The sequence below is a fragment of the Rissa tridactyla genome, chromosome 2, assembly GCF_028500815.1.
Source record: "Rissa tridactyla isolate bRisTri1 chromosome 2, bRisTri1.patW.cur.20221130, whole genome shotgun sequence".
NCBI lineage: Eukaryota > Metazoa > Chordata > Aves > Charadriiformes > Laridae > Rissa > Rissa tridactyla.
The window spans coordinates 92,708,927-92,732,848 of record NC_071467.1 but is presented as its reverse complement, the minus strand read 5'-3'; the positions used below and the strand labels follow the sequence as shown (position 1 = coordinate 92,732,848).

At 42.9% G+C, this 23,922-nt stretch overlaps 1 protein-coding gene across 1 annotated transcript; it reads right to left on the bottom strand.

Annotated features, from left to right (window-relative positions):
- Nucleotides 1-1,679: 1,679 nt before the first annotated feature.
- PPP1R3G (protein phosphatase 1 regulatory subunit 3G) lies at nt 1,680-7,185 on the bottom strand. The gene has a single exon (XM_054191668.1). The coding sequence runs from the start codon at nt 7,126-7,128 to the stop codon at nt 6,199-6,201; it is 930 nt and encodes a 309-aa protein (XP_054047643.1). The 5' UTR covers nt 7,129-7,185; the 3' UTR covers nt 1,680-6,198.
- Between the last annotated feature and the right edge of the window lie 16,737 nt (nt 7,186-23,922).

The window sequence follows — 23,922 nt, the reverse complement described above, 5'->3', positions numbered from 1 at the left end:
ACTTGTTAACAAAAGTGCAAAGCTAGCAAAGGTATTAGCATTGACTACTCAAACCCCACAAAATCACTGCATTTTACATGTCCATTCCCTCCCTCTTCCGGACAGGTCTATATGTTTCCTTTCCTCACCAACACGTGTGTAAGTGCACCTTCTGTTAGTGTTAGTTGTGTGCATATCAGTTGTACGTGATTGGGAGATACCTAGAAATATTGTTTTTTTCTGTGCCTAATGTGCATTTTAAGTAAATTAACGCACCCAGTTCTGTATAAAAACATAGCTTACCAAATGTTTTTATTGTCGAAATCCTACAAACTACGGAAGGAAAATACTTCAAAACCACATCTAGCTTAGAAAGCCCAGCCCAGAAATAATATTTGTAGGCTGGGATGCCTTTAGGATTATGTTTGTATCCACTTGCCCTGTCCTCACTCTTGGCTAGGCATATGCCCATTGTCCCTGATGGAGACGGCGTACCCGAGAGCTGGCGCCCTGGTGCAGCCTCAGGGCTGCCGTGCTCTTACAGCTGCACCTTCTGCGCTTCACCCGTTCCGTTTACGTTGCAATACTCATTAAATGTCTCACTTGGCACGTTGTCAGGAGCTTTGCTGGATTTTGTCAAAGCAGTGTGAACAACAGGAATAGTTAAAACACAAAGGAATGATCCCGTGACTTATGTCCGATGTCCACCATTATAAAAAGTATAGCCCTTTTCCTTAGAATAGAAGGGAGCTCAATAAATATCTTTACTAAAGCTGCAATGTCTCAGCAAAACAAGCTTGCTTTTGTATTATATTAAAAATGTTTGTCAGTTCCTGATCTCAACATTTTAGCAAACCATTAACCTCAGCGGTATACACCAAAATTAGGATGTTTACAATATACTGAAGTTCGTCGTGACTTTTACAGTATAAACTTGGAAACAGCACTCTGAAATAAAAAAAAAAAAAGGAACAATTTGCTTTATATTAGTAACCGTTTAAAAGGACAGGCATTTCTGTTGTGTGTTACAACTTCTCAGGAGATTTTATTGCAATTGAAAGCTCCGTTTCAAAATGCCCAGATATGTCTGAGGTCTAGCTGTCCTGGAGGAAAGCAACCCAAGAGAAGCGGCCTGTGAACACTTTACATGTGAACACTTTACATAACAATGTTGAAATAGGGCAAGAAGGATTTTAACTTACTACTCACATTTCCAGAAAGGTATTTCTATATAAAGCTTCACCAAGTTTCCAGGCATTAAAAGCATTAATTTCACCCCCTAACATCAGCAGGTAGAAGAATAATTTTATGGAGAAGCACCAGCCCCTCAACTTACTCCCCGTAATGCAATATAAATGCATCTCTCCAGATACCCAGCAAGGACCGTACGTACACATAAACAGAGTCATGAAAGAGCTGTGCGCTCACTGTTTTCCTGAGTTTTCCATCATGATCTACAGTGAAATCCTGGCATTATTCAAGTCAGGAGTAAACTGTTCGCTTTGTTCCACGGTTCTTAACGCAGGCATAATTATTTCATACTCTTGGGGATGTTTTGCTCGATGACCTTTATAAAAAAAGAAGGTGTGTAGATCTTTTACTGAACGTTTACATTCTTTCTTTTGTCAGTATTTTATAATATAAGAATAGTCCATGAGCCCTTAATGTGGAAGCAGGAAAAAAGAGAGAGAAGCCAGTAATTCTTCCAATGCTGTGTATTTTCTACAACTCTAAGAGGAAAAAACCTTACAACTCTCAAACCTGTTTCACAAACATATGCACCTTCAAAGGATTCTGCACTTTGCACAGGAAATTAAATATCATCAGTGTGTTGCAAGAGATGCTTTTTTCTAAACCACTTACCTTTTTTACTGTCAAGCCCAATACCTACTGAAGCTTTACCAGAGGGGGAAGTGATGGTAAGTAGTGCATTCAAATGACTACTCTTCTCTGTTCAGAGTAAGAGAACTATGGAGACCTGCGAAGAATGTACAGGCTTTCTATTCAAAGAGTGCAGCCCATAAATATTTATACCAGTCTTTGGCAATATGCTAATCCAAGGCAAGTAATTTTCCCTCTCTTAAAAAAAAAGAATCATGAAAAACAATTCAGGTGATTTAATTACTGCCGCGCATAGACAGCAGATTTTGAACTCTTGACAGATGAACATTCATCACAGTGCCGTGTTATCCTAACCCCGTAACACAAGACTCTGAACAGAATAGACAATTAAACCTAGATCACTTCCCCTACCTTCCCGCAGTACTTTGGGCTGGATCCAAATCCCAGGGAAGCCAATGGGAGCAGAAGCCAGGCTTTTCAAGTACTGACTGGAGGCCTCGGCTTTAAATAAAACAGAAGTAGTTTGCATGCAAGTTTGCAGTTCTTCATGACACCGAAGTAAATTTAGCTTCACAGTCCTTTTCTGAATCATTTACATCGGAATTTATATGTAAGAGTAAGTGGCAAAAAGTTGCTTAAGGAAGATTTAACTTTGATGTCCTTCACAGTTACTCACTATAGAGTTTCGACTATATTAAAATTTTTGGTTTTATAGACACCTATAAAACCATTTGGCAGCTACTTCTCCCCTAAGCCCTTAATCCACGGGGAAAAAAACCCAGAGATCTGCACAAAATGAAAATCTTTGTAGCTGGATTTTTTCCGAGAGTGCTAATAAATCTTTATAATTTCTTTTTTTCTTAAATTAGGGGAGGGAGGGTGTTTATGAGCACATCCTCCAAAAGTTATGCTCTGAATTTTTATAAAATGCTACACTAACAATAATGCACCCAAACAAGAAGACTGCTTCACTTCATGTTTTGCTCTACTGTGCCTTTTGATTTTATAGAATTGGAACTACTTCATTTTGAATATATTTCTTTGAGAACAAAGCTGCAATTATGCCATATATCTCAAGCTATGACCACGAGCGGCAGCCCCGTGCTTTGCTGAAGGGGGTTTGCTACCATTCCCTACACACTGTGTCTGGTTCTGATTTTCACACGGCTGCCCAATGTAATCTTTGGTGGGACCTTGCATTTCTGTAGCTCCCAGTACCCTCCTCTACGGAAACGCGGAGAACTGTGTGTAGGCAGTCTTTGAAACCTGCTTGGGAAAGCTATGCTTCTGTAATGCCGTAAAAGCACCAAAATGTACTATCTATTAAAAAGTTTGTATGTTTGATTCTCATCGGAGAGAGGTTCCCCCTTTGCATTCACAAAAAAGTAATTCTTAATAATAAATAAAAGCAATTCACCTGTTATAAAACCACAAAAATGTTGTGCTTTAATTACCACAATTTGCAGGATTTTAGACTGGCACCAATTTAGTCTGTTTTAGTCCTGTTTAGACTGTTTAGTCCGAGCAAATACTTTCTTGTGCTTTGAATTTCACATCACACGTCTGAAGAGAACAGATAGATGTTATGTTTTGTGATGTGGGTGTTTTACAGCCATTGCCCATAGTGGGTGTTTTACACCCATTGCCTATAGTGAGTGTTTTACAGCCGTTGCCCACAGCTTAAAGGCTACCAGAGAGCGTTTCCAGCCCTCTATCAATGAGAGCGGGGGGTAGCTGGGATTCTTCAAGGTACCAGCTCCACGCCTCTGCCCAGACGCAGCCATCAGAATACGGATACTCCTTTAAAGAGAGATCCCTCCCTTTTTTTGGCAAAGTTTCCTTCTTCTCCAAAGCAATTAATAAACAAAGCACAGAATAAGGAATGGGCTCCAGAAGCCCCAAATATCACACCGTACTTAAATGAAGAACCAATCTTAATGCTGTTCGCATCACGTATCAGCTTAAGAGCACACCACTTCATTGACACAACGAGCTGAAGAAAAGCTAATTCGTATCAGAATATTCCATGGAATATCCTGTAATCCTGTAATGCACGACAGTTTTAAAACAAACCTGCGTAGGGAAGTAGTGAAGTTTACTATTCTCCCTTAAAAACTTCCATGCTTTTGGTGAGAGTTTATATGTAACTTGGAAAACAACAGTAAGAACTTCTTTCTGTTTGCCCGCATGGAGCTTTTACTCTGCGCATTTTCAAAGCTGTTATTCTGCGCGCTGATGGGCACCGTTCTGACAGCAAGGATGGTTTATGAAGGAATAAAACCCCTCTTTATATTTGGCCATATTCTCACACTGTGGTTTCTGTACGGGTTTTTTAGGGGGGAGAGAGGGCAGGCGGCGTCCCAGAAGCCGCGTGCATGTTAGCAAAACTGCAGGAACTTTAGTCTGAAGCTCCCTCTGCCTCACGTCTTTTCCCCAGACAGCACCCTGCTTCTATCTCCAATTTTGTACTGGCTCTCTCGAGAGGCAGGTTATCCAAAGACTTAGTTTCAAGTATGGGGAATTTTATAGCGGTGCAAATTTTTCTAAAGTGCTCATAATGGGCTTTAAAGTGTTTTACATCTTCAGAGAAAATGTAGACCTGAGAAAACTCACAGTATGCTGTTTTAAAAAGGAAAATAGTCTTCCAAGGTCTTGACATACATCCACGTCAGCACATCTGCATTCTGACAATGTCTTACCTACTTATTCCTCAAAAAAATTATCTTCAGATATTCTATCAGAATAAAACAAGTAGAGTCAAAGCCGCAGAAGAGCCAGAACAAAATTCAGCCAAAACCTGCCTATTTTGCACCTGTGCTAGTAAAGCTTCCTCACAGCTCTGCCTGTTACAAGATCATACTGAGCTGTCATGCACTTACAGGGAGATCTGCCTTGTGGCTCTGGCAGGACCACCGTCATTTTCAGCCACGGCCCTAAATGCTGCTTACGGACAGGCATGCCCCTGGTTATCCTGAGGGACACTAACAGCTTGACCCCCCCCTTTTTAGGGGAGGGGCACAACCAGGCTGCGAAGCGAAGTATCCCGTTACATTTTGCTACACAGAAAAGAGATTTGTAATGGTGAGCTTTTTAACTTTTTCAAAGCTTTTTTTATTCTTACAAACCCATGTTCATTGGTACTTTTTGCTTCATTTCAGGACTCGGGACACCAGTAGTAGTCAACCTCTAGGCTTGCAAAGCAAGAGTGAAGACTATGGAAATCATTTCAAGTGTTCAGTGCTATAACGTCCAACGGTGTGCACACAAACCCCTTTCCCAACAACATACAAATACTGAAAAAGATGTAGCAAAATAAGTCAAATAAATTATAAATACTTGAGAAATGTGGTGCAAAATGTAACACAAGGAGAGCTGATCTAAGGCACTTGTTTTCATTCATTACTGAGGACACCCTCTTTATATTGCATGGTCACTCCTCAGTGAGAAGGTCATCCGCATCAGTCACAGCTCCCCAAATCTGAAAACACAGAACTGTGTATGAGACAGACACCATTTTTTACTTTACAGTGCATTACTCAAAGGTGTTACCAAAGTTCTCCTGATACGCCCAGCATCAGCAAATATTTTTAACTCCTCCTTTGTCCCGGTTCTAGACTTGTCAATTGTGTGAAAAGAAGTCACCAGTCTATTTTAAGCAAAAATATTTTTGCCGAAGTCCCTGTTGGCTGCTATTAGCCAGATGGGATCTACACACAAGCCCCGGGAAGGCAGGGAGCGGTATCAAAATGTGCTGAATGACAAAAACCAGAGCAGCCCAGTCCAGTCTCGGATCCAGCCCCACAACGACGGCCTGTTGTTCAGAGTTGCCACAGGCATGGCAAAGGTGGGACGGGCACACAAGCCTGTCATGAGTCTGACAGGTGATCACAGCAGTGAATCATATTGTTATGGAGTCCATTGAACTAAAAAAATAATAATTAAAAAAAAAAAAAACAAAGCACACCATTGCTGTCGCAGTACTATGTCTTTGAAATGGATGTGAGAATGGGAAAACTGGGATGCTAAGTTAAATCTGGAGAGAACATGCCGCTAAGTTTTCACGCAAGTGCTCCGTGTATCGCTGACTAACCGGGTAAGGGAAGTCAAGCCCAAATCAAGACCTCAAAAATTCACTTCAAGAGGGGAAAAGCAAAGCCCACACTAATCAGTCTCCTTCTTCTCTCCAAAAAAAAAAAAAAAACCAAACCCAAAAGGAACACGATTCCACAAGGCACAGCAATGCGAGCCTAGGCTCATCCGTGTCTCGCTGGCAAAACTGAAGCGCCCGCTTAAAAACCACCAGATTTCGGGTAGTCTCCGGGACGGCTGCCTCGGCTGTCGCTCTGCGGAGCCGGGCCGGGGGCCGTGGCGGCTCCATCAGTAGCGGGGGGCGGCGGGGGGCGGCGGGCAGCCGGCGGCGGCGGGGGGCGGCGCGGGGCCGGCCCCGGGGCAGCCGCAGCAGCGCAGCGTGTAGTTGCGGCCACCGTTGTTGTCCCAGTACTCGCCCTGCGGGCTGCGGTAGCGGATGGCGAAGTGAAGGGCCGAGCCCTCCCGCAGGCTGGGCGGGACGCACAGGCTGAAGCCGTAGCGCTCGGCCGGCGGGTCGCCGGCGGTGGCCGGGGCCGGGGGCAGGAGGGCGGCGGGGACGTCCAGGAAGGAGAGCCACTCGTTGAAGGTGTAGCGCACCGTCACCTCCTTGGGGCCGGGGCAGCCCAGCACCCGCACCGTGCCCCGCACGTCGGTGGGCGCCGGGGGCCGCCCCAGCCGCTCCAGGCAGACGCGCTGCCGCCGCAGCCGCTCGGCGCTGGGCTCCCCGCCGTCGGGGAAGTCGGGCAGCAGGCGGAGGGCGGGCGGCGGGGCTTCCTCGCCGGGCGGCGGTGCGTGCCGCTCCTGGCCGGGCGGGCTCTGCAGGCGGGACAGGGCGGCGGGCGGCACCTGCGGCTCCTCGGCGTCGCTAAAGTGCTTGACGCTGGCCAGGCTCAGCCCCAGCGAGTCGGCGAACTGCACCCGCTTCTTGCACTTGCTACAACAGCCTTCGCCCGCCGCCGCTTCTTCTCCTTCTTCTTCTTCTTCCTCCTCTTCCTCCTCCTCTTCTCCTTCCTCCTCCCCCTCCTCCTCCCGCCGCTCGCCGCGGACGGGGGACGGCGGCCGCCCGCAGCGGCGCAGCTCCAGCAGCAGCAGCCGCTCCGCCGCCGCCGCCGCCGCCTCCCTCTTGGCCTCGCAGGGCACCGTCGGGGCCGGTCCGCGGAGCCGCCGCCGCTGCTCCTCCGTCGCCAGCTCCTGCCGCGGGCGTGCGGGGCTCGCCATGGCGGGCCCGCCCGGCTGGGCCCCGTCCCGGCCGCCCCTGTGGCGGCAGGCGGAGGGGCCGGCACCGCTTTATCCGGCAACCCCCGCCGCAGGCCCCGCACGGGGGGCGCGTCCCCCCCCCCACCCTCTCCCGCCCCCGCCGGCCCCGGAGCCTCCCCGCGGGGCTGCGGGGCGGGACCTCCCGGGACGGGCAAGGCGGAAAGAGGAGCGGTCGCGACGGGCGGCCCCGCACGTCCTCCCCGCCCGCCCGCCCGCAGCCCGCCGGCGGGGCCGCCGTTGCCACGGCGCGGGGGAGAGCCCTGCGAGCAACGCTGGCGGGTGTTTCACGGGGTTTGGAAAGGAGGGATGTGGGGGGGAAACGCCGGGCGAGCCCGCGGAGCCAGTGGCTGCGCCCCCCTCCCCGCCCCCGGCACCCTGCCCGCTCCGCTGCCGCTGCTGCAGGCGGCGTCGTTGCTATTATAATTAACAATTATCATAATCATCGTTATTTAGGCTCTGGAGATACCCCGGAGAGAAAGCCCCGAGGGTGAGGGTTAAGCCGCAGGCTGCTCGGCACCACGGAGGAGTTACAGCCGTGCCGGGGGGCTGGGCCGACCCCGGGGGTGCGCAGCGACGGGTCCGGTCCGTGTGCCGTGCTCCTGCTCGCCAAGTGACCATCTTCTGCAGATGAGCCTTTGTGAGACACCCACCCACCCCTTCCCCCCGGCTTTTATGTATAAATTGGTTTCCACTTATCCTAACCGCAGAGAAAATCTTTGAGACCTGAACCCGAGGGCAAAACCCCACAGGTGAAAGGAACACCAAGGGCGCTCACTTTTAAAAATACATTTTGTAAGCAAATCACTTTAACCATTTTTTACCCACAATTGGTACCAGCAGTATTCTGCTCACGGAAAATAAAGTCCAAAGGCTCAGGAGCGCACGCAGGTGTACGGGCAGCCTTTTTGAAGGTCAGACTGTCTCCAAAGTTTCCACCTAACAACAACAAAAAACTCAAGGAGGAAACCCAAAATACAAGCTTTACCTTTTAAATAAATAGAGATAATTAGAACCCTCCTCAGGTTTATTTTCTGAGCATGATGTATAGTAAACAGCATGCTCATAACAAAATACTTTTATTAGTATGGTGAGATCCGTATCTGAGAATTTTCCAAACTTAATTCTACACTTTGTGTGTGCCACTGCTGTTGCCTAGGGGTGATTTGCACAGATGATTGCAAAAATACTACATTATTAAACGTCCCTCCATTCTTTTTCTCGTGGAAGAGATGACTAAAAAGTGTATGCAAACGACACGCTACTTTCTGAAGCAACACAGTCCCACTATGGATTTATCACAGGGGTTTTTTTTGTTCGTTTTGCATAGTTTGTGTTATTTTTAGCGTCAGTCTAGTTGCCAAAAAGCAGCCTCCCACCGTGAGTGAATCCAGCGCAGTTCAAGTGAGTGTGCAGTCTGGGCCTCGCAGAGGAATGAATGTCAAAGCAGCAGAAACACCACTCAACAGTTTCCTCTGCAGATGCTGCTGTGAGGATGTTCTTACTGCACCTTGACCAAAGAGCTGAACTGCAGTTACTGAGAAGTACCAAATAATCTGACTCCTCTAGCTTCTGGCTGTGCACATTGGTTAGTGGTTTGGTTTCCAGCATTGTAAGAGGAAAAAGAGGCAAACATTCTCTCTGGCACCAGCTGTGCTAATGGAAAACATGATGAACACCAGTTTGACGTCAACTGCTCGTCACCACTGCTCTGCTGCAAGCTGCCACCTTCACCAGGCTGTTGGCCGAACTCTTCATAGGAGCGCTCCTTCGCCGCCTCCTCTCCAGGTGAGCTGGTGTGCCATCAACTAAGCTCTTTGAACTAAGCAGCCTCAACTGAGCGGTACTCAACCACAGAGCACGCTCCTGAGCTGCTCAGCTGAGGTCTGCGATGCAGCGCAAGGAGGAGGGGAAGGATGATCCTCTTCCCATGCATGACTTGGCAGGGAAGGCACCGGTTTCACCCGCTTTCACCATCGCTCCCGACCTGCCGGTGGCTGTAACAGCAGCGGGCGACAGTGTTGGGCCACTCTCCTGTTAGCATTCAGTTTGATGAAAACAGGTTGCAGTGCTGCCGCTTTCTTACCTGTGCTTGGAAATGAGACCTCATGACCCACCTATCCGAGGCTTGTGGCACCTCAAATTACCAAGCTGGAAAGAAGAAGAATGAATAGATGATGCGTGGGTAACGGTGCTTTGTACTTGCCGTATTGTCCAGATGCCTTAGATAAAATACAACAGTACTACTTTACTTTCTCAAAGTAGTATCTATTTTATGGTGAGCAAAACAGAAATGAAGAAACCAGCCCTTACTTCCTCATGTGGTGTTTATTCCACTAACGGATGCTTTCCCAGCTTGCCAAATCATTAACAAATGTTAAGCAGCAAAGGGAAAAAATGTGCCATTTGCTGATAAGGCAAAACCATTTGGACTACTAGAAATTACAGAGGAATGTGAAAGGTTCAAGCAAAATAAAGGACAGAGAAAAGAGAAACTTACTGTAAATATTGATAAAAGTTAAGTAATACTGTAGCAATTAATGCACATTTCTTCTATATTCCATAACTCTGGGAGACGGCCCTGCAAAAAGGACTACTGTTCACAGAAATTAAGCAAAAGCAGTTAAGGCAACAGGAATCTGTATTGCAGGAAAAGAATTAAAATCAGGCAATTAATGGCATACAAAGGGAAGTCGGATTTTTAGTGGTAATCAAATGCTACCATTCTGAAAGGGAGTAATTTAAAATCAGCTAAACTTTTACAACAGATGTTCAGCTACGCGACAAACTATGCCAGTGGACATTAGTTAAGGAGCCATTTAGTGTTGTCTCTTAAGTATTTCAAAATGCATTCTCTGAAGAATGGGGCAACCAGGGTCTCAGGCTTTTAAGTAGTATTTACCACATTTGTTATTCAAGAAAATGTTGAGATAAAAGATTTCCTAGTAAAAGAGAGATGGAAGGTTCGCAGTCAGGAGGCTTTTTGCATTCCCTGAGCTTTGACCAGTTATGTTTAAGGTCATGAACTACACATAGGAACAACGCAGCACCTTCTTCTTTCATTTCCCCCCACCTTGTCCCCATCCTGCATTCAACACACACATCTCGCAGGAGCGTTTGCATCCTAAAATGGCTACTGAATGACATTAAAAAAAAAAAAGAATGTGCAAATCACTGGTAAGCGATCCACAGTATTGCTTTCCCAGCTCTGACTATGATGGCATGGGTATGTATTTTTCAGGACTCATTAGATCAGAGATTTTTGTTTGCAGCTCCATTTGATGTGCAATTTAATAAACTGGTCAACTTGGATCAATAGTCGTCACCATTTGGACACAAAATGAACATGAAAATACTTGTTTGCAGACACCCAGAGTCAAGTAACTGGAGGATTCCGTTGATTCAACTCAATGTAATCCAGAAGCCCATTCAAATACTGTTCATCATTGCTTTTTACACACTTTGAATATAAGCTTCAACCTTCAAATCCAAAACTAGCAGATTTTCCAGTTAGTCCAAGAGGAAAGCATTCTAATTCTGGATGTACCTCGTTCAAATATGCCAAATATCTCCAATTTCCCACTAAAGTATTTTCTAAGAAAAATCTCCCGTGACAATATCTTGTCAGAAAATGCGAATGAGTAATGACTCCTCAGCACCATGAAACAATTTGCAGGGATTTAGAAATATGCAGGGATTATCACAGTTCATACACAAATTTAATAACATCTTTTCTCAAATTCTAGCAGCACTCATTCTGAATGATCTTCTTGCTTCACTTTGAAAATCATGTAGTTCTTCATCCCAGTTTCAACAGTCACGTTACTTGTACAAAAATGGCAGGGAGTGTATTAATAGCCTTCTCGATTATTAAAAAAAAATGCTTCCTATCCCATGGGAAATTCTAGCTTCTCTGTGTTTTTAATAAGGATAGGATTTCAGTTTACTATGTTTGTGAGGATGGTCAAACACTGAATGAAAAACTCAGTGGGTCTATGCAATCTGAATAGAAATTATTCAGAAGTTAGATTATTAGACCTAATTTTCTTCTTCATGCAGGAAAACCAAGCATCTGTACTCCAAAAAGGCATGCATTAGATCTGTAATCGAAAAAAGTACTGAAATGGAAACAAGTATTTGGAAGTGATTACTTCAGTTTCAAAATTGCAAATGCAAAGATTTAAACCTCATTTCTGCAGGATGCTCAGCAATCAAAACCCTTTAGCACTTTGAGTCTCTCAGACAATCACTTTTAGAGATGTCCGCTATATATTTTGTCTTCTCTGTTAGCAGACTTGCATCGGACGTTCATTATGGGGTGTAGAGATTACTTTAAATATATGAAAATATATTTACTCAGTTTTCCTGAATTACAGCAGTGGCTGTGTTTCCCATAATGATGTGGAATATCCTTTTCAATTACTAATACCGAGTGTTTGGCAATAAGGCAAGGAACGTCCCTTCATTTGGGTGAAATGCTAACCTCTTCCAAGTTGAAGTTTCGTAATTTATTTCAATTTTCAATTACTAATACCGAGTATCTGGCAATAAGGCAAGGAATGTCCCTTCATTTGGGTGAAATGCTAGCCTCTTCCAAGTTGGAGTTTTGTAATTTATTTCAGTAGGTCTGAGATTTCTCCGCATCTGGTATAAAATCGAGCCCATTCTTCGTGACAAGCAAATATGTAGTAATGGCACAAAGGATTCATCAGTTTTTGGTTTTGTTTTGGTTTTGGTTTTGTTTTTTTTTTTACTTTCTGTTTCGTAGAAAGTGCATGGAAAAAATTCCAAGGGCTTAAAATAAATGCAGACTGCAGTTGGCATTAACTGTGACAAAACCATGTTGCACAAAAACTTTCCATTCACTAAGATTTCAGAAGCGTTGCTTCGTTCTTGCTCTTAGAGATGTCAAGATTTGGTTTAATACCTTTGATATTTATAAGATACTTATCTAAATTTTTTATACTCATGTAGTGTACTGAAAATCTTAAGTCATTTGTCAGACTTTTAATCAGTAAATCATATTATGATAAAAAACTCTCCCATGTACAAGCTGCTATCCTAATAGAGACTTACGGTTGCATTTCAACAATTTAACCCAATAGAGAGCTTTTCAAAAGGAAAAGTTCAGATTAACAGTGAGAAAAATGGTTTCAGCTTCCAAAGTGTATTCACAGCATAGGAGTTGAAAAGGGTTTTGTTTTCTGGGTTTTGTTTGCTTTAATGTGGATCTCCAGAAAGCTGCAGAACCACATCTCTTTCAAAGGTTTCTGATGAACACTGGGATCCAGGTTCTCACGTGTAAAACCTCTATACTTACGTATATTTTTTTATCTAGCAATCTAGAAAAAATATAATGTGGATCAAATTCTTGCCCTACATTATGCTAGTATATTGCTTTGGACTTCAGTGACAATGAAGCTCCATTTTATCCAGAGTAGTTTGATATAAAGGGCATTCTACGCCCAAAACTGCTGCTGAGCTATTAAAATCATTTTTTGCTTGCCATCTCTGTTAAATCGCTGGATTTTGCTCCTGCCCTGCCACCTAGCAGACTGCCTCTGGAAAACAAAAAGCAGTGTCATCTTAAAACTCCATAAGGACACTTATTCAGACAGAAGATATGTTGACCTCTTGACTAAAGGACACTCCAAAATTCCAAATGCTTGACATACCCTCCAAAATGAAATCCTAGAGAGTATATAACACATAAATGACAAAATCACAGATTTCTAGACCAGCTTTTTGAGTTGTTAGCACATGACCATTAGACGCCCAAGGCATTAGGTTTTTTTTCCCCTCTGAGGCATTAGATTTTTGCCCATTGGAATTGAGACACGAAAATGGAAAATGACATGAACTTGCACCCACATTAATTCTGTGTTCTATTTCTGTGTTTGTCTCTGTCACAAGCAGCAAGGCGTGTAGCTCACTCAAAATCAATAGCGGCGTGAACTTATTTGGCCTCTCCTGGGACAACAGCATTGGCCGGCTGGTCAGAAGGACCTTCATGACGTCGGCTGGCGAAGCCTCTGCCTGGTCTTTACAGTTGTGTTTGACGTGGCATAACAGAATGGTAACCTGACCTCATCAGCTCAGATACCTGCCTGTCTTTTGGGAAAATAGAGTTGTGCAATATGGCCTCTTCTAGTACCTCCTCGCAGAAGCAGACCAACCTTTTCAGTCCGGCAGTCACAGCCAGGTAAGTTGTACGTCAGTCCCATTTCTTTCACTTGGGTTAAAACAGGGGAATAGGCTTTCCAAGTAACCTCACTGTATAAACTCGATGTTAAAAATTGTTTGCTTTGTGTAGTTTTCCAGATTGCTGAAAAAGGAACAGATTTAACGCTGGCCCTTTGCAGTTCCCCAGGACTGCCTCAGTTACAGTTTTTTCCCAGTTGCTAAGCTGTGGTGGTAGACAGCAAACCAGGTACCTGATAGAGCATATCTTGTACGGAAAGAATGTTTATCACAGTCATGTATATTGATTCTCATGACTTCTGAACATCGCAACTTCAGTTGATGTACATATTTACCAGCAAGTAGGTATCCGTAACACAATACAATGCTGCTAGAAGCACAAAAGAAGACTTCAGAGTTGAATTTCAGTGAAAAAAATAGGTTATGAAGTGGTCTGGGCTAAGAGAGATTTGCATTTCTAAAGAATGCTAATCATTTTTACAGTAGAAAAAAAAAGAACAGAAATATGCGCTGCTTTAGTGTTACTGTACCGTTCTAACAAGTAAGCCTATCCTTGAAAACTCTCAAGTGCCTGAACAACAAACGACTGCATGATAGAGCCTAACCCTGCAAAAGCAAAGGACTGGCACAGTCATCATTAACAGCATTCAAAATAAAAATCACTGTAATAGCCATATATGAATGTGGGCATGCTCAATCCTGCACCACCAGGAGTAAAAGAAAGATAGTTTTCTATTTCATTGACCATAAATACATTTAAGCCCCACGGTCCCAGTGACTTTAGCCCCACAGTTTCAGCACCTTCAGTGGGAAAGGCAGAAAAGAAGCTCCATCTGGTGGTGTGGTTGATTGTAATTGCTTTTAAATTTTATTTAATCGCAAATGCATTCTTCTCCAGCAACTAAACGAAAAAATGAACATAACGGATCACCTGTCCTGCAAACTGAACCAGCACTGCCAAACACTTTAAAATCAGAAAATACTTTTAAATCAGGACCTTCTTCTGTTTGAAGCAAGCCCAGAGTTGAAGCCTTTCAATACATGGCACAGGTGATCCTGCCAGGGTATTAATCTAGGCTAGAAACAGATCATAGAATCATAGAATCATCAAGCGAAAATGAAAGGTTTTAGCACGCTTCAAGAGGTAGCCTGGGGCAGGGAGAAGAGAAGGCAGGAATCATCGGTTAGAGGATGAAGGAGGAGGAGGAGGAGGAGGAGTGTGAGTGTGAAGTCAGCGTTGCAGCTGAACCTGTCATATAAAAGTTTATGGAAAGTTTACAGAGGTATTAAAAAAAAATATTGCTGTGTCTCATAGTAAGGCAACAAGCCATTCTTCAGAGTTGTTTTTATGAGAAACTGATTTTTTTCAATGAACAAATGGCAATTTTGTTGGAAAAGACACTCCTTCCTATCTCCTTCTAGTTGTAACAGATTTGCAACATCTTATTATGAAAACTAAAGCAGATGCTTTAATTACTTTTTTATGTAATAAAACGACTGCATTTTAGGAAGCTGCTTTCTTCTTCCCTGCCTCCATTATGCTCATATTGCCTGAGCTGTGAAAATGGTAGACTTCTTGAATTCATTGACAAATGCAGTAGAAGAACCTGGATGCACGGAACGGCTTAGAAAAAATAAAGATCAGGCTGACCAGTACCCGTACTGGATATTTGCAAAGAATTGCTGAGCAAAACTGGAGTGATGCTGATAGTCAAGTAAAATAACCTGACCTGGGCCTACAAATCATTTTAGCAAGTATTCACTTGCAAATATATGTGTAGATGCAACATATGAGTAATTTCAGCAAAGTCACTGCTTTGCAGGAGTGGGAGATGTTATCCCAAGCTGATGTTGTAACATGCTATAAGCATGATAAAATATAAAACTAGCTAAATAATATTAGATTTAGCTACTGAATGTCTATGCCTAGTTTCATGTACAAACTCATGTCTGCTACTGCTCACTGAAGAACCCATGGCAATTTCTTTCAAGACCAGTCCCAGTAGCCTACCCAAAGTTTGTGCTAAACAACCACAATCTTCAACAGAGATAAACCTTGTCCTGTGAACTCAGGGGAATAAAATATACTCTGTCTGCTCTTTTGTAATGTCCGCGTTTCAATGAAGATATATGCTGCATTTCGTCAAATCAATGCATTGTTACTTTTTTCTAAAGAGTAGACCAGAGCTTAGTATTAATTACCCACCAAAAAATCTATGTTAAAAGAACGTTGAGAATACAGATTCAAGCACCAATATGCTAGAAATTGCCCAAAGTCACATTGCCTTTGTAACATCAATGCAGCCTTTATGAGTGTATCATTAAGGTTACAGCCTTTGATTATGCATTCTTAGGCCATTTGTCCCTCAGGACTGTCTCATTAGGCACACAAGATAGACAGCTACTCAATGGTGGTGTCATTGCTTTTCTCTACATTGCTCAACGTGTAGCTCTAGGCCTTGTTTATTGAACAGTATTCCAATTCTGCTCTGGAGATGTGATCAGATTTCCTCACAGGATCCTCCATGGTGCTCAGCACAATATCTTCCGAGTGCTTCAGAAATGGTAAACTACTAGGAGATGAAGTATTCCTGATTTTACCATGAGAGAGCTGAGCTGCGGAGAGCTAAAGGTAAAAAGTGCCCATTTATTCTATAAGTGCTCATTTTGGAAGCGGGCAACTTGACTTTTGAGGTTGCTTATCAGAATATAAAATTTTACACGTGTTCAGAGCATCGCTCCTTTTGATTTCAGCTAGAGCTGTAAATGCTCCGTACCTCAGAAATCTGACTGCTCGGGTTCTCAGGGTAGAAAGTTAGCAACGTGCAATAGGTAACCAAGTTAGTTTAAGCAATTTGCATAGCATTGCTGGGTGCTTTATGTCAGGAGCAGCAATAAAATTTAGTCCCTTTAGGCTGGAAATCACTTGCCTCCGTGGCAGGACCATCCTTTCCTTTCCTGCATTCTTTCCAATTCGAAGCAAATAAAGTCCAAGTCCTCCAGCCATGTAAGTAGTGTGTGATCATGGCATTAAAGCCTTATCAAAGAATAATATCATGATTTCATATCATCATGAATGGAGACTGCAACCTTAATAAAGTTCTTTTAGGCTCTTTGTTCCCAGTACTGGCTTGGCACAATTCAGGGCAGTTCCACTTATGAGCCATCTGCAGAGAATACATAGTTCACATTATCATACAGCAAACATTTAAGAATACGTTTAGCTAAATACGTTTCCTTTGCTGGTATCTGGACTACTAATCTGCTGTAACTCTGCTTCTGCCTCCATTTTCATATCCAACTAAAACAAAAAGACAAATCCCACATGTCTCCTATTTCTTTTTCCTCCCAAGCTGATGAGACATATAAAGGCTGCTACTTCCGTGAGTCAGTACATCACTTCTAATGTCTCTATAATGTGCTAGACTGTAAATGCAACCTAATGGTGCCAAAACTGAGTTGTTTATCTTTTTACTCGGTGAAGCAGAAGGACTGAACTCACTTCAGTTTGAAAATACTTCAAGAAGAAGCCACACTGTAAGGAGTTCAAAAACAATTCAGTTGAAAGAAGACACTTTGTTTTCGAAATAAAGATGTTCCCGAAGAAGAAGCACTGCCATTCACAGCCTGCTCTGTCTCCCACCCAAACAACAGAAGTGCATGAGCACAATGGAAGTGAACAGAAAGTTTTTACTGCTCTACGTTATTCTCTTCACAACAGCAGTAAGTAGGTCACTGTTCGCTCATCACATTGGACGTGTTGCTTTATAGCATGAATAACTTCACTGATGTTACGGGAGTAATTCCAAACTTACACTGCTGTAAATGAGCGCAGGATATAATCCTGAATCTTTTAAGTAAATCATAGACTGTAGAGTCTCAATTACAAATTGATTTCTGCTACCTAATGTCCCTCTCCCCTGTGTACCATTATTTCCTAATCATATAAGCAGCCCTATCCGAATCCTTTCCCTCTGAGGATCCTACTTGCAGAGCTGAGGATAACTCAACAGTATCAAGAGTAGCTAGGCCAGTTCTTAAGGAAACAAAATTTGCAGCCCTTAAGTTAGCTTGTGGAGTGATTTATTAACCAGGCTGGAGTCACAAGGAGGAGCATCTTAACAACCAAGGGGGAAGAATGAACTGAGCAAGAGTTTAAGAGCAATGGATTCATTTTCATTCTGATGATTCAATGGGTTCAGTGATTAAATTAAGCTCTTACCTCAAAGGTCTATTTCAAGAGCAATTTTTTCTCCTTCCCAGTTTTTCTTTTTTGCCCATTGTCATGAAGATTGCACTTAATTTCACTTAATTTTATATGCCATTTTCTACTTATCCCCCCAAGTGAAGAAAAAAATGGCATTTCTTACTCCTCCCACAAGAAGGATGCATCCATTCCCCAACAGAAGTCACTTCCTTCTCATTCCAAGAACAAAAGGTTTATCTTGGCCAAATGCAGAGCGCTTTTATTTCACTGTGAAGCCTGTCTTACTTTCAAATTCGAAGATTAATGTCTCTGTGTAAAATTCGATGTCTCTTTCCTGCCATATGCTCAGGGGGCGTCTTATTATGGTTTACGACCGAATCCATGTAGTTGTCATTTCTTGATTCATATTACAGAACAGGAAGACCCATAAACGATTGGCATTGAACTGCAACAAGACGCAAGTCGCTTTCTCTGTTTTTCTTTACTTGAGAGGCTGTGTCTTCACGCTGATCCAATTTTTGCTGCTTGCGTGATTGAATGGATGGTGCAGTTTCTTCTCCAAATTTTTCATCTAAAACAAAATTCCAGACATGTACAAAGGCTTGCCTGTTCCCTAACACGTTTGGCCAGAAGCTGTAGCAGCCACTTTGGCATGAAGTTCATCCAAACATAAACTGCTGGCAGTCAGAAAAAAAGGACACAAGCTCTAAAGAAAAAAATAATTTTCTTTCCCATCATGGCAATCAGCAACTGGTTTGCTGTGAATGGGTTGTGTATCAAATGCTGCAGAAGCTCCTTGAATCTCAAGTAAAGAGCTGATCTGTACTGGCAGAGCTTTTTTTTTCTCAAATACTTTATGCATGAAAAAATAACAGAGGAAAATTCACATTTTCCCTAGCTGTTTGTGTAAAACTTATAGGAAACAGAATTGTTTTAAATTTACCAAAATGTAAATTTAAAGCAAAATTCACAGATTGCTTGTCTTTCAAAGTGGCATCTTTTATATTTCATTCAAAATATGGACTTAAAACAAGAAACAGAAAGACCTTAAAGTGATTCTGAAAAAAAAAACAAACCAAAAAACAGAAGGGAGAAAAAAAACTAGTACATGAAACTGCGCGTATGAACAGGGAAGAATGAGAGAAAACACAAAGCAGACTAGCAGAGTCCAGTCCTCTTCAATATATTCCAGTCCTCTTCAATATATTCATCAATGACCTGGATGAGGGGTCAGAGTGCACCCTCAGCAAGTTTGCTGATGACACAAAGCTGGGGGGGTGGCTGACACACCAGAAGGCTGTGCCGCCATACAGAGAGACCTGGACAGGCTGGAGAGCTGGGCAAAGAGGAACCTTATGAAATTCAACAAGGGCAAGTGTAGGGTGCTGCACCTGGGGAGGAATAACCCCATGCACCAGTACAGGTTGGGGGCTGACCTGCTGGAGAGCAGCTCAGCTGAAAGAGACCTGGGAGTCCTGGTGGACAACAGGATGACCATGAGCCAGCAATGTGCCCTTGTGGCCAAGAAGGCCAATGGCATCCTGGGGCGCATCAAGAAGAGTGTGGCCAGCAGGTCGAGGGAGGTCATCCTCCCCCTCTACTCTGCCTTGGTGAGGCCACACCTGGAGTACTGTGTCCAGTTCTGGGCTCCCCGGTTCAAGAGGGACAGGGAACTGCTGGAGAGGGTACAGCAGGGAGCTACCAAGATGACTAGGGGACTGGAACACCTCTCTTATGAGGAAAGGTTGAGGGATTTGGGTCTCTTCAGTCCGGAAAAAAGACGACTGAGGGGGATCATATCAACACTTATAAATACTTAAAGGGTGGGTGTCAGGAGGATGGGGCCAGGCTCTTTTCAGTGGTGCCCAGGGACAGGACAAGAGGTAACAGGCACAAACTTGAGCACAGGAAGTTCCACCTAAACATGAGGAGGAACTTCCTTACTTTGAGGGTGGCAGAGCACTGGAACAGGCTTCCCAAGGAGATGGTGGAGTCTCCGTCTCTGGAGACATTCAAAACCCGCCTGGACGCGTTCCTGTACAACCTGCTCTAGGTGACCCTGCTGTGGCAGGGGGGTTGGACTAGATGATCTCCAGAGGTCCCTTCCAATCCTATGATTCTATGATTCTATAACAGCCTGCTCACGTAGCATCTTACTGTGCGCTCTGTCTTGGAAAGGTGCTTGGGAGACTTCCAGTCTTAAAAATCATGGGGATCAGAGGAAAAAGATAACGTCATGTCTGCAGTTATGGGCTTCAACTCATATATATACACACATGTATATCTTTATAATCTTATATATGCTTCTGTGTTTTGATATACTCTCATGTGTTTATACTTACATATATGTGTGTGTGTGTGTATAGATACTAATTTGACAGTTGCCCTTCACATAGTCTTTGCAATACTTCCTGAACAAAACTTGCTTCCATTGATCCTACGATCCAGTTAGTTTAATATCCGCTGCTGTCAAGCACAGCTGGAGGGTGGGGACAGGGATGATATTTTTAGTGATATAAATACCTCATCCCAGATTTTTACATGAATGTAGCCAGGCTCCGGTTCCTTACCCCTCTCTTCAAGGGCTCCATGGAACTCATTCCTCACACTGGAGCTTCCAGGTGGCAGGAGAGAAATGGTTCAAAGCCTATTTATTAATATACCATGCACGATTAACGGGTGTTTATGGGATTATTTGAACATTAATGTCAAGAATTTTACAAAGAATTTACATATAAAACTCCAAAATGGGAACCTAAACATAAAAGCCTGGATCCACGTTTAAGTCTCAGTGTGAGAATGGTTTGAGTGACACAGGGACACACACGCTGACCTTGGTGCAGCTTGTGAAAGTACCATGCTTTGGTACCAAAATACCAATGTATGAATAATGTTTGAGCATTACAGTCTACAAAATAGTCCAAGCACTAAAAATATATCCAAAGTGGAATGACAGGGACAGCCTGCTACCAGAGAATGACATTTTTAGAATTTTTAAGTGAAAGTGATTTGCAACTTTAAGTCATGTCTTTGAAAGTTATTTATAATACAACAGGCTATTAAAGTCCATGTCCATAATAGTAAATATAATAAAGTACACATCTCTGAACAACTCAGTATGTATACATTCTTAATCCTAATAACATGAATTAAGTGAAATGGGAAAAAGAGAAATTAATCCAAAATAAGTATATTGAAACAGAGGCTTAAATGCAAAAAATCATTCTTAACCGGGTTTTCCAGAATAATTATTTTTGTGTATTTCTAGATCGAAACTTTAAATCTTGCTTAAAGGAATGAAATGTAGAATTCTAAATTTGAACTTGTGTCCTTCAATTCTGATAATGCCACATCGGTCCATAAATCCTTAGATCCTCCTGAAAATACTACCCTCACCTGGGAACATGTAGCTTTCTTTTTAATCTTGAGTTATTTTAAATTACTACACAGTTTCTGTTGCTTGATTCCATAGCTAATACTAAAGAGAGAAATTGGGAATACAGGCGCTGCAGTGACTGCTTTTTGTCCACCTGTGTACAGGCTGGGTGGTTGAGAGGCAAGCTCACCATCCGGCCGTAGAGAAACAGGCTTCCACAGCTGGCTGAGAGGACAAGTCTCCTCTCTCTATGGCTTTATTCCTCTGCTGCCACCATCTTCAGCTTCAGCAACCACATGACTCTGATGCTGCACAGCAAAAGCATAACTGAAATGTCACTGCGCTAAACTTGCAGGGCCAAACTTTGATGTTCCTCCTCAGTCAAAAAAGACCCGTGCATGTTTGCAGAAGCGTCAAGTGCAGCACGGGGACTTTTATGATTTGGGGGCTAAGAGAAACAGTTGCGTGAGGGAAAATGCCGGTGGTCTTGCAATCCAAATATTTATTAACAATATGCATCGGCATACAAAGGTGTACACAATAATAGGTACAGGAAATATTACTGATTTATTGGTGGGAACGGCAAACCCTCTCCTTGGAAGCTTGAGCTGTGACAGGATGAGATTACTCTGCACTGATCTTAAGAGAAAACGCACCCAACTCTGAACATTAAATTTCTACACTTGGTTGGGTTTTTTTTTGAAGCTGCCTACAGGACGGAACGCTTAGTTTTATTTTCTCTTTGCTTTGCATTCTGTATCTTCATGACAGTGCACTAAAGTAACAGTGTGATCTGCTGCAATCCCAGGAGCAGCACTGATGTTACTAGAAATACAATGCTCTAAGGATATTATCAAGGCAATTTTTGCAAGGACAGCTAATATCCTTTAGCAAACCAGTTCCTATAACTGGACAAATTATGTACAGGTTGAGAACAAGACTGCTACAAGGAGTTTAACATGATCATGTTAATTGGTTAGTCTGTTTGAGGAAGAATGGTGCCGGTTATCTGTAGAGCTGGAAGAGACCTTAGCAATGGAAACGGCAGGAGTGTTTCCCCGTCTTGTTACGGGAAGAGGAGAGGGACACGTATTTATTGCCCGTGGAAGGTTGAGGTGGGTGTGGAAGCGCTCCCTAGGATGTTTCCCAGAAGATGAAGGAGCAACCAGGAAAACATGGACACTGTTTGTTACTTCTGCAAGGAAGTGTGAATAGGGAACAGACTCCCGACTCTTCCTCAAGCACTGTGAAGCAGCTCGCCCCAACGGGCATCTTGTAAGAGTGCATGTGCCTCGTAGTAGACATAATGTGAATCACAATTGATCTTTTTAGAGGGAGAAAGTGCACGAAAATTCCCTATCACCGTGTAGGCCCAACAAAAATATGATCCTTAGGAGGCAAGTGGAGGTGAAAACTCTGCTTCAATATAGATGAAATACACTCCTGCTCCCCAAAACCTTGTCAGATGAACTATCCTTCTCGTTTCTTCTCCCACTGTAGTATCACAAAAATGAGTGTGAGGTTTCCTGGATTACAGATCAGGTGGTTGGGTTTTTTTAAATTGCATTTAAACCAAATCCAGCAACTTGGTCCATGGTTAGCATTTACTATTCTTCCTGGCTCAAACAGCTGCTGTGGGGAGTAGCTTGGCAGAAGCTTTGTTTGTAATCTTCTAGAAAAACAAGTCTGAGTGGGATCTTTTTTACAATCCATCACTGCTCTGAATATTTGGACCGAAGTGTGTAAAAACAGGCTATAAAGCTAACGATCCACATCTTCACCATCTTTCCACTTTCCTCAGTGAAAAAAAAAGTTGACACTGATCAAGTAAATTGCTCGTTTTCAGTCTTACACACTTTATCAACTTGAGATGAACAAGGCACCAGAGATATCTGTTTGTTTCTGTTTTGCAAACTACTAATTATAACAACCAATGTTAAAAGATTTAGACAACTTCTTTCTCTTCTGCAGTAAACAATATTTAAGAAAGGAAAAAAAGTGACTGAAAATAAAAATATTTTGATTCATTTTAAAAACACAAACCAATCTGAAAATATCTGTGACAGATACTTGTTTAGATTTGACTTTATGAAACTCAAAGTATTTTAATGATGTCATTTTTTAAATCAGAAAATCCAGCAGAAAGAATGAGTTAAGACTGCTCTTCAATACTGAAAAAAATACATGAAAAAAGCAGCTGGGCTTCGCAACTACAGATATTGTACAAAATGTGAAGATCAGACTTTTCTTTCCAAACCCAGTTATTTTATACAAAAACAGAATAAAATTTCACCAGTCCCAGGAAATATTTTAGAGATCCTTCCCTACTCCAAGCTATTACCACAGGTTGCCTCAAGGCATTTCTTTCCTCTTGACTACAGCCTGCAACTCTCTTCAGGCATGCAGAAACTGAATTGCTGCAAAACTGCATTACCCTGTCATGGGTTTGAAATTTTTGGGAAAATTGTGATAGCTTTACAGGGGCTGTGTCGCTTGAATTATTTAAACTCTAAAATATCTTTTTTTTTTTAAACAATACACAGAAACCCAATTACTCACAAAACTGTAACAACCACTATAAAAACGTCAGCATTTACCAACAATTAGCATACATATACATAGCCCATTTACAGATAGGGAAATTCTGTGTGTTACAGCACAGACTACTGGACTGCTAAAGTTTTTTTTTTAATTAGTTCAGTATGTTCAGGGAGTTCTCTAAAACACACATACTCTATAATAGGACAGCCAACATATATGAGTAAGGGTGGATTAAAATTAATTGCCTGACATATGAACCAAACTAACTGAACAGTGATGTGAGTCCTTCAGTGCTCCACTGAGCTGCAATGAACTACGCTCCTGCCAAAATCCCTAAAATGCTGACTTAACTCTGAATATGCAACCATGAATCGTGACTCTCTTGACCCTTCCCCAACATATTTTTCCATCATTTCTTTTCCTACCCATTTGT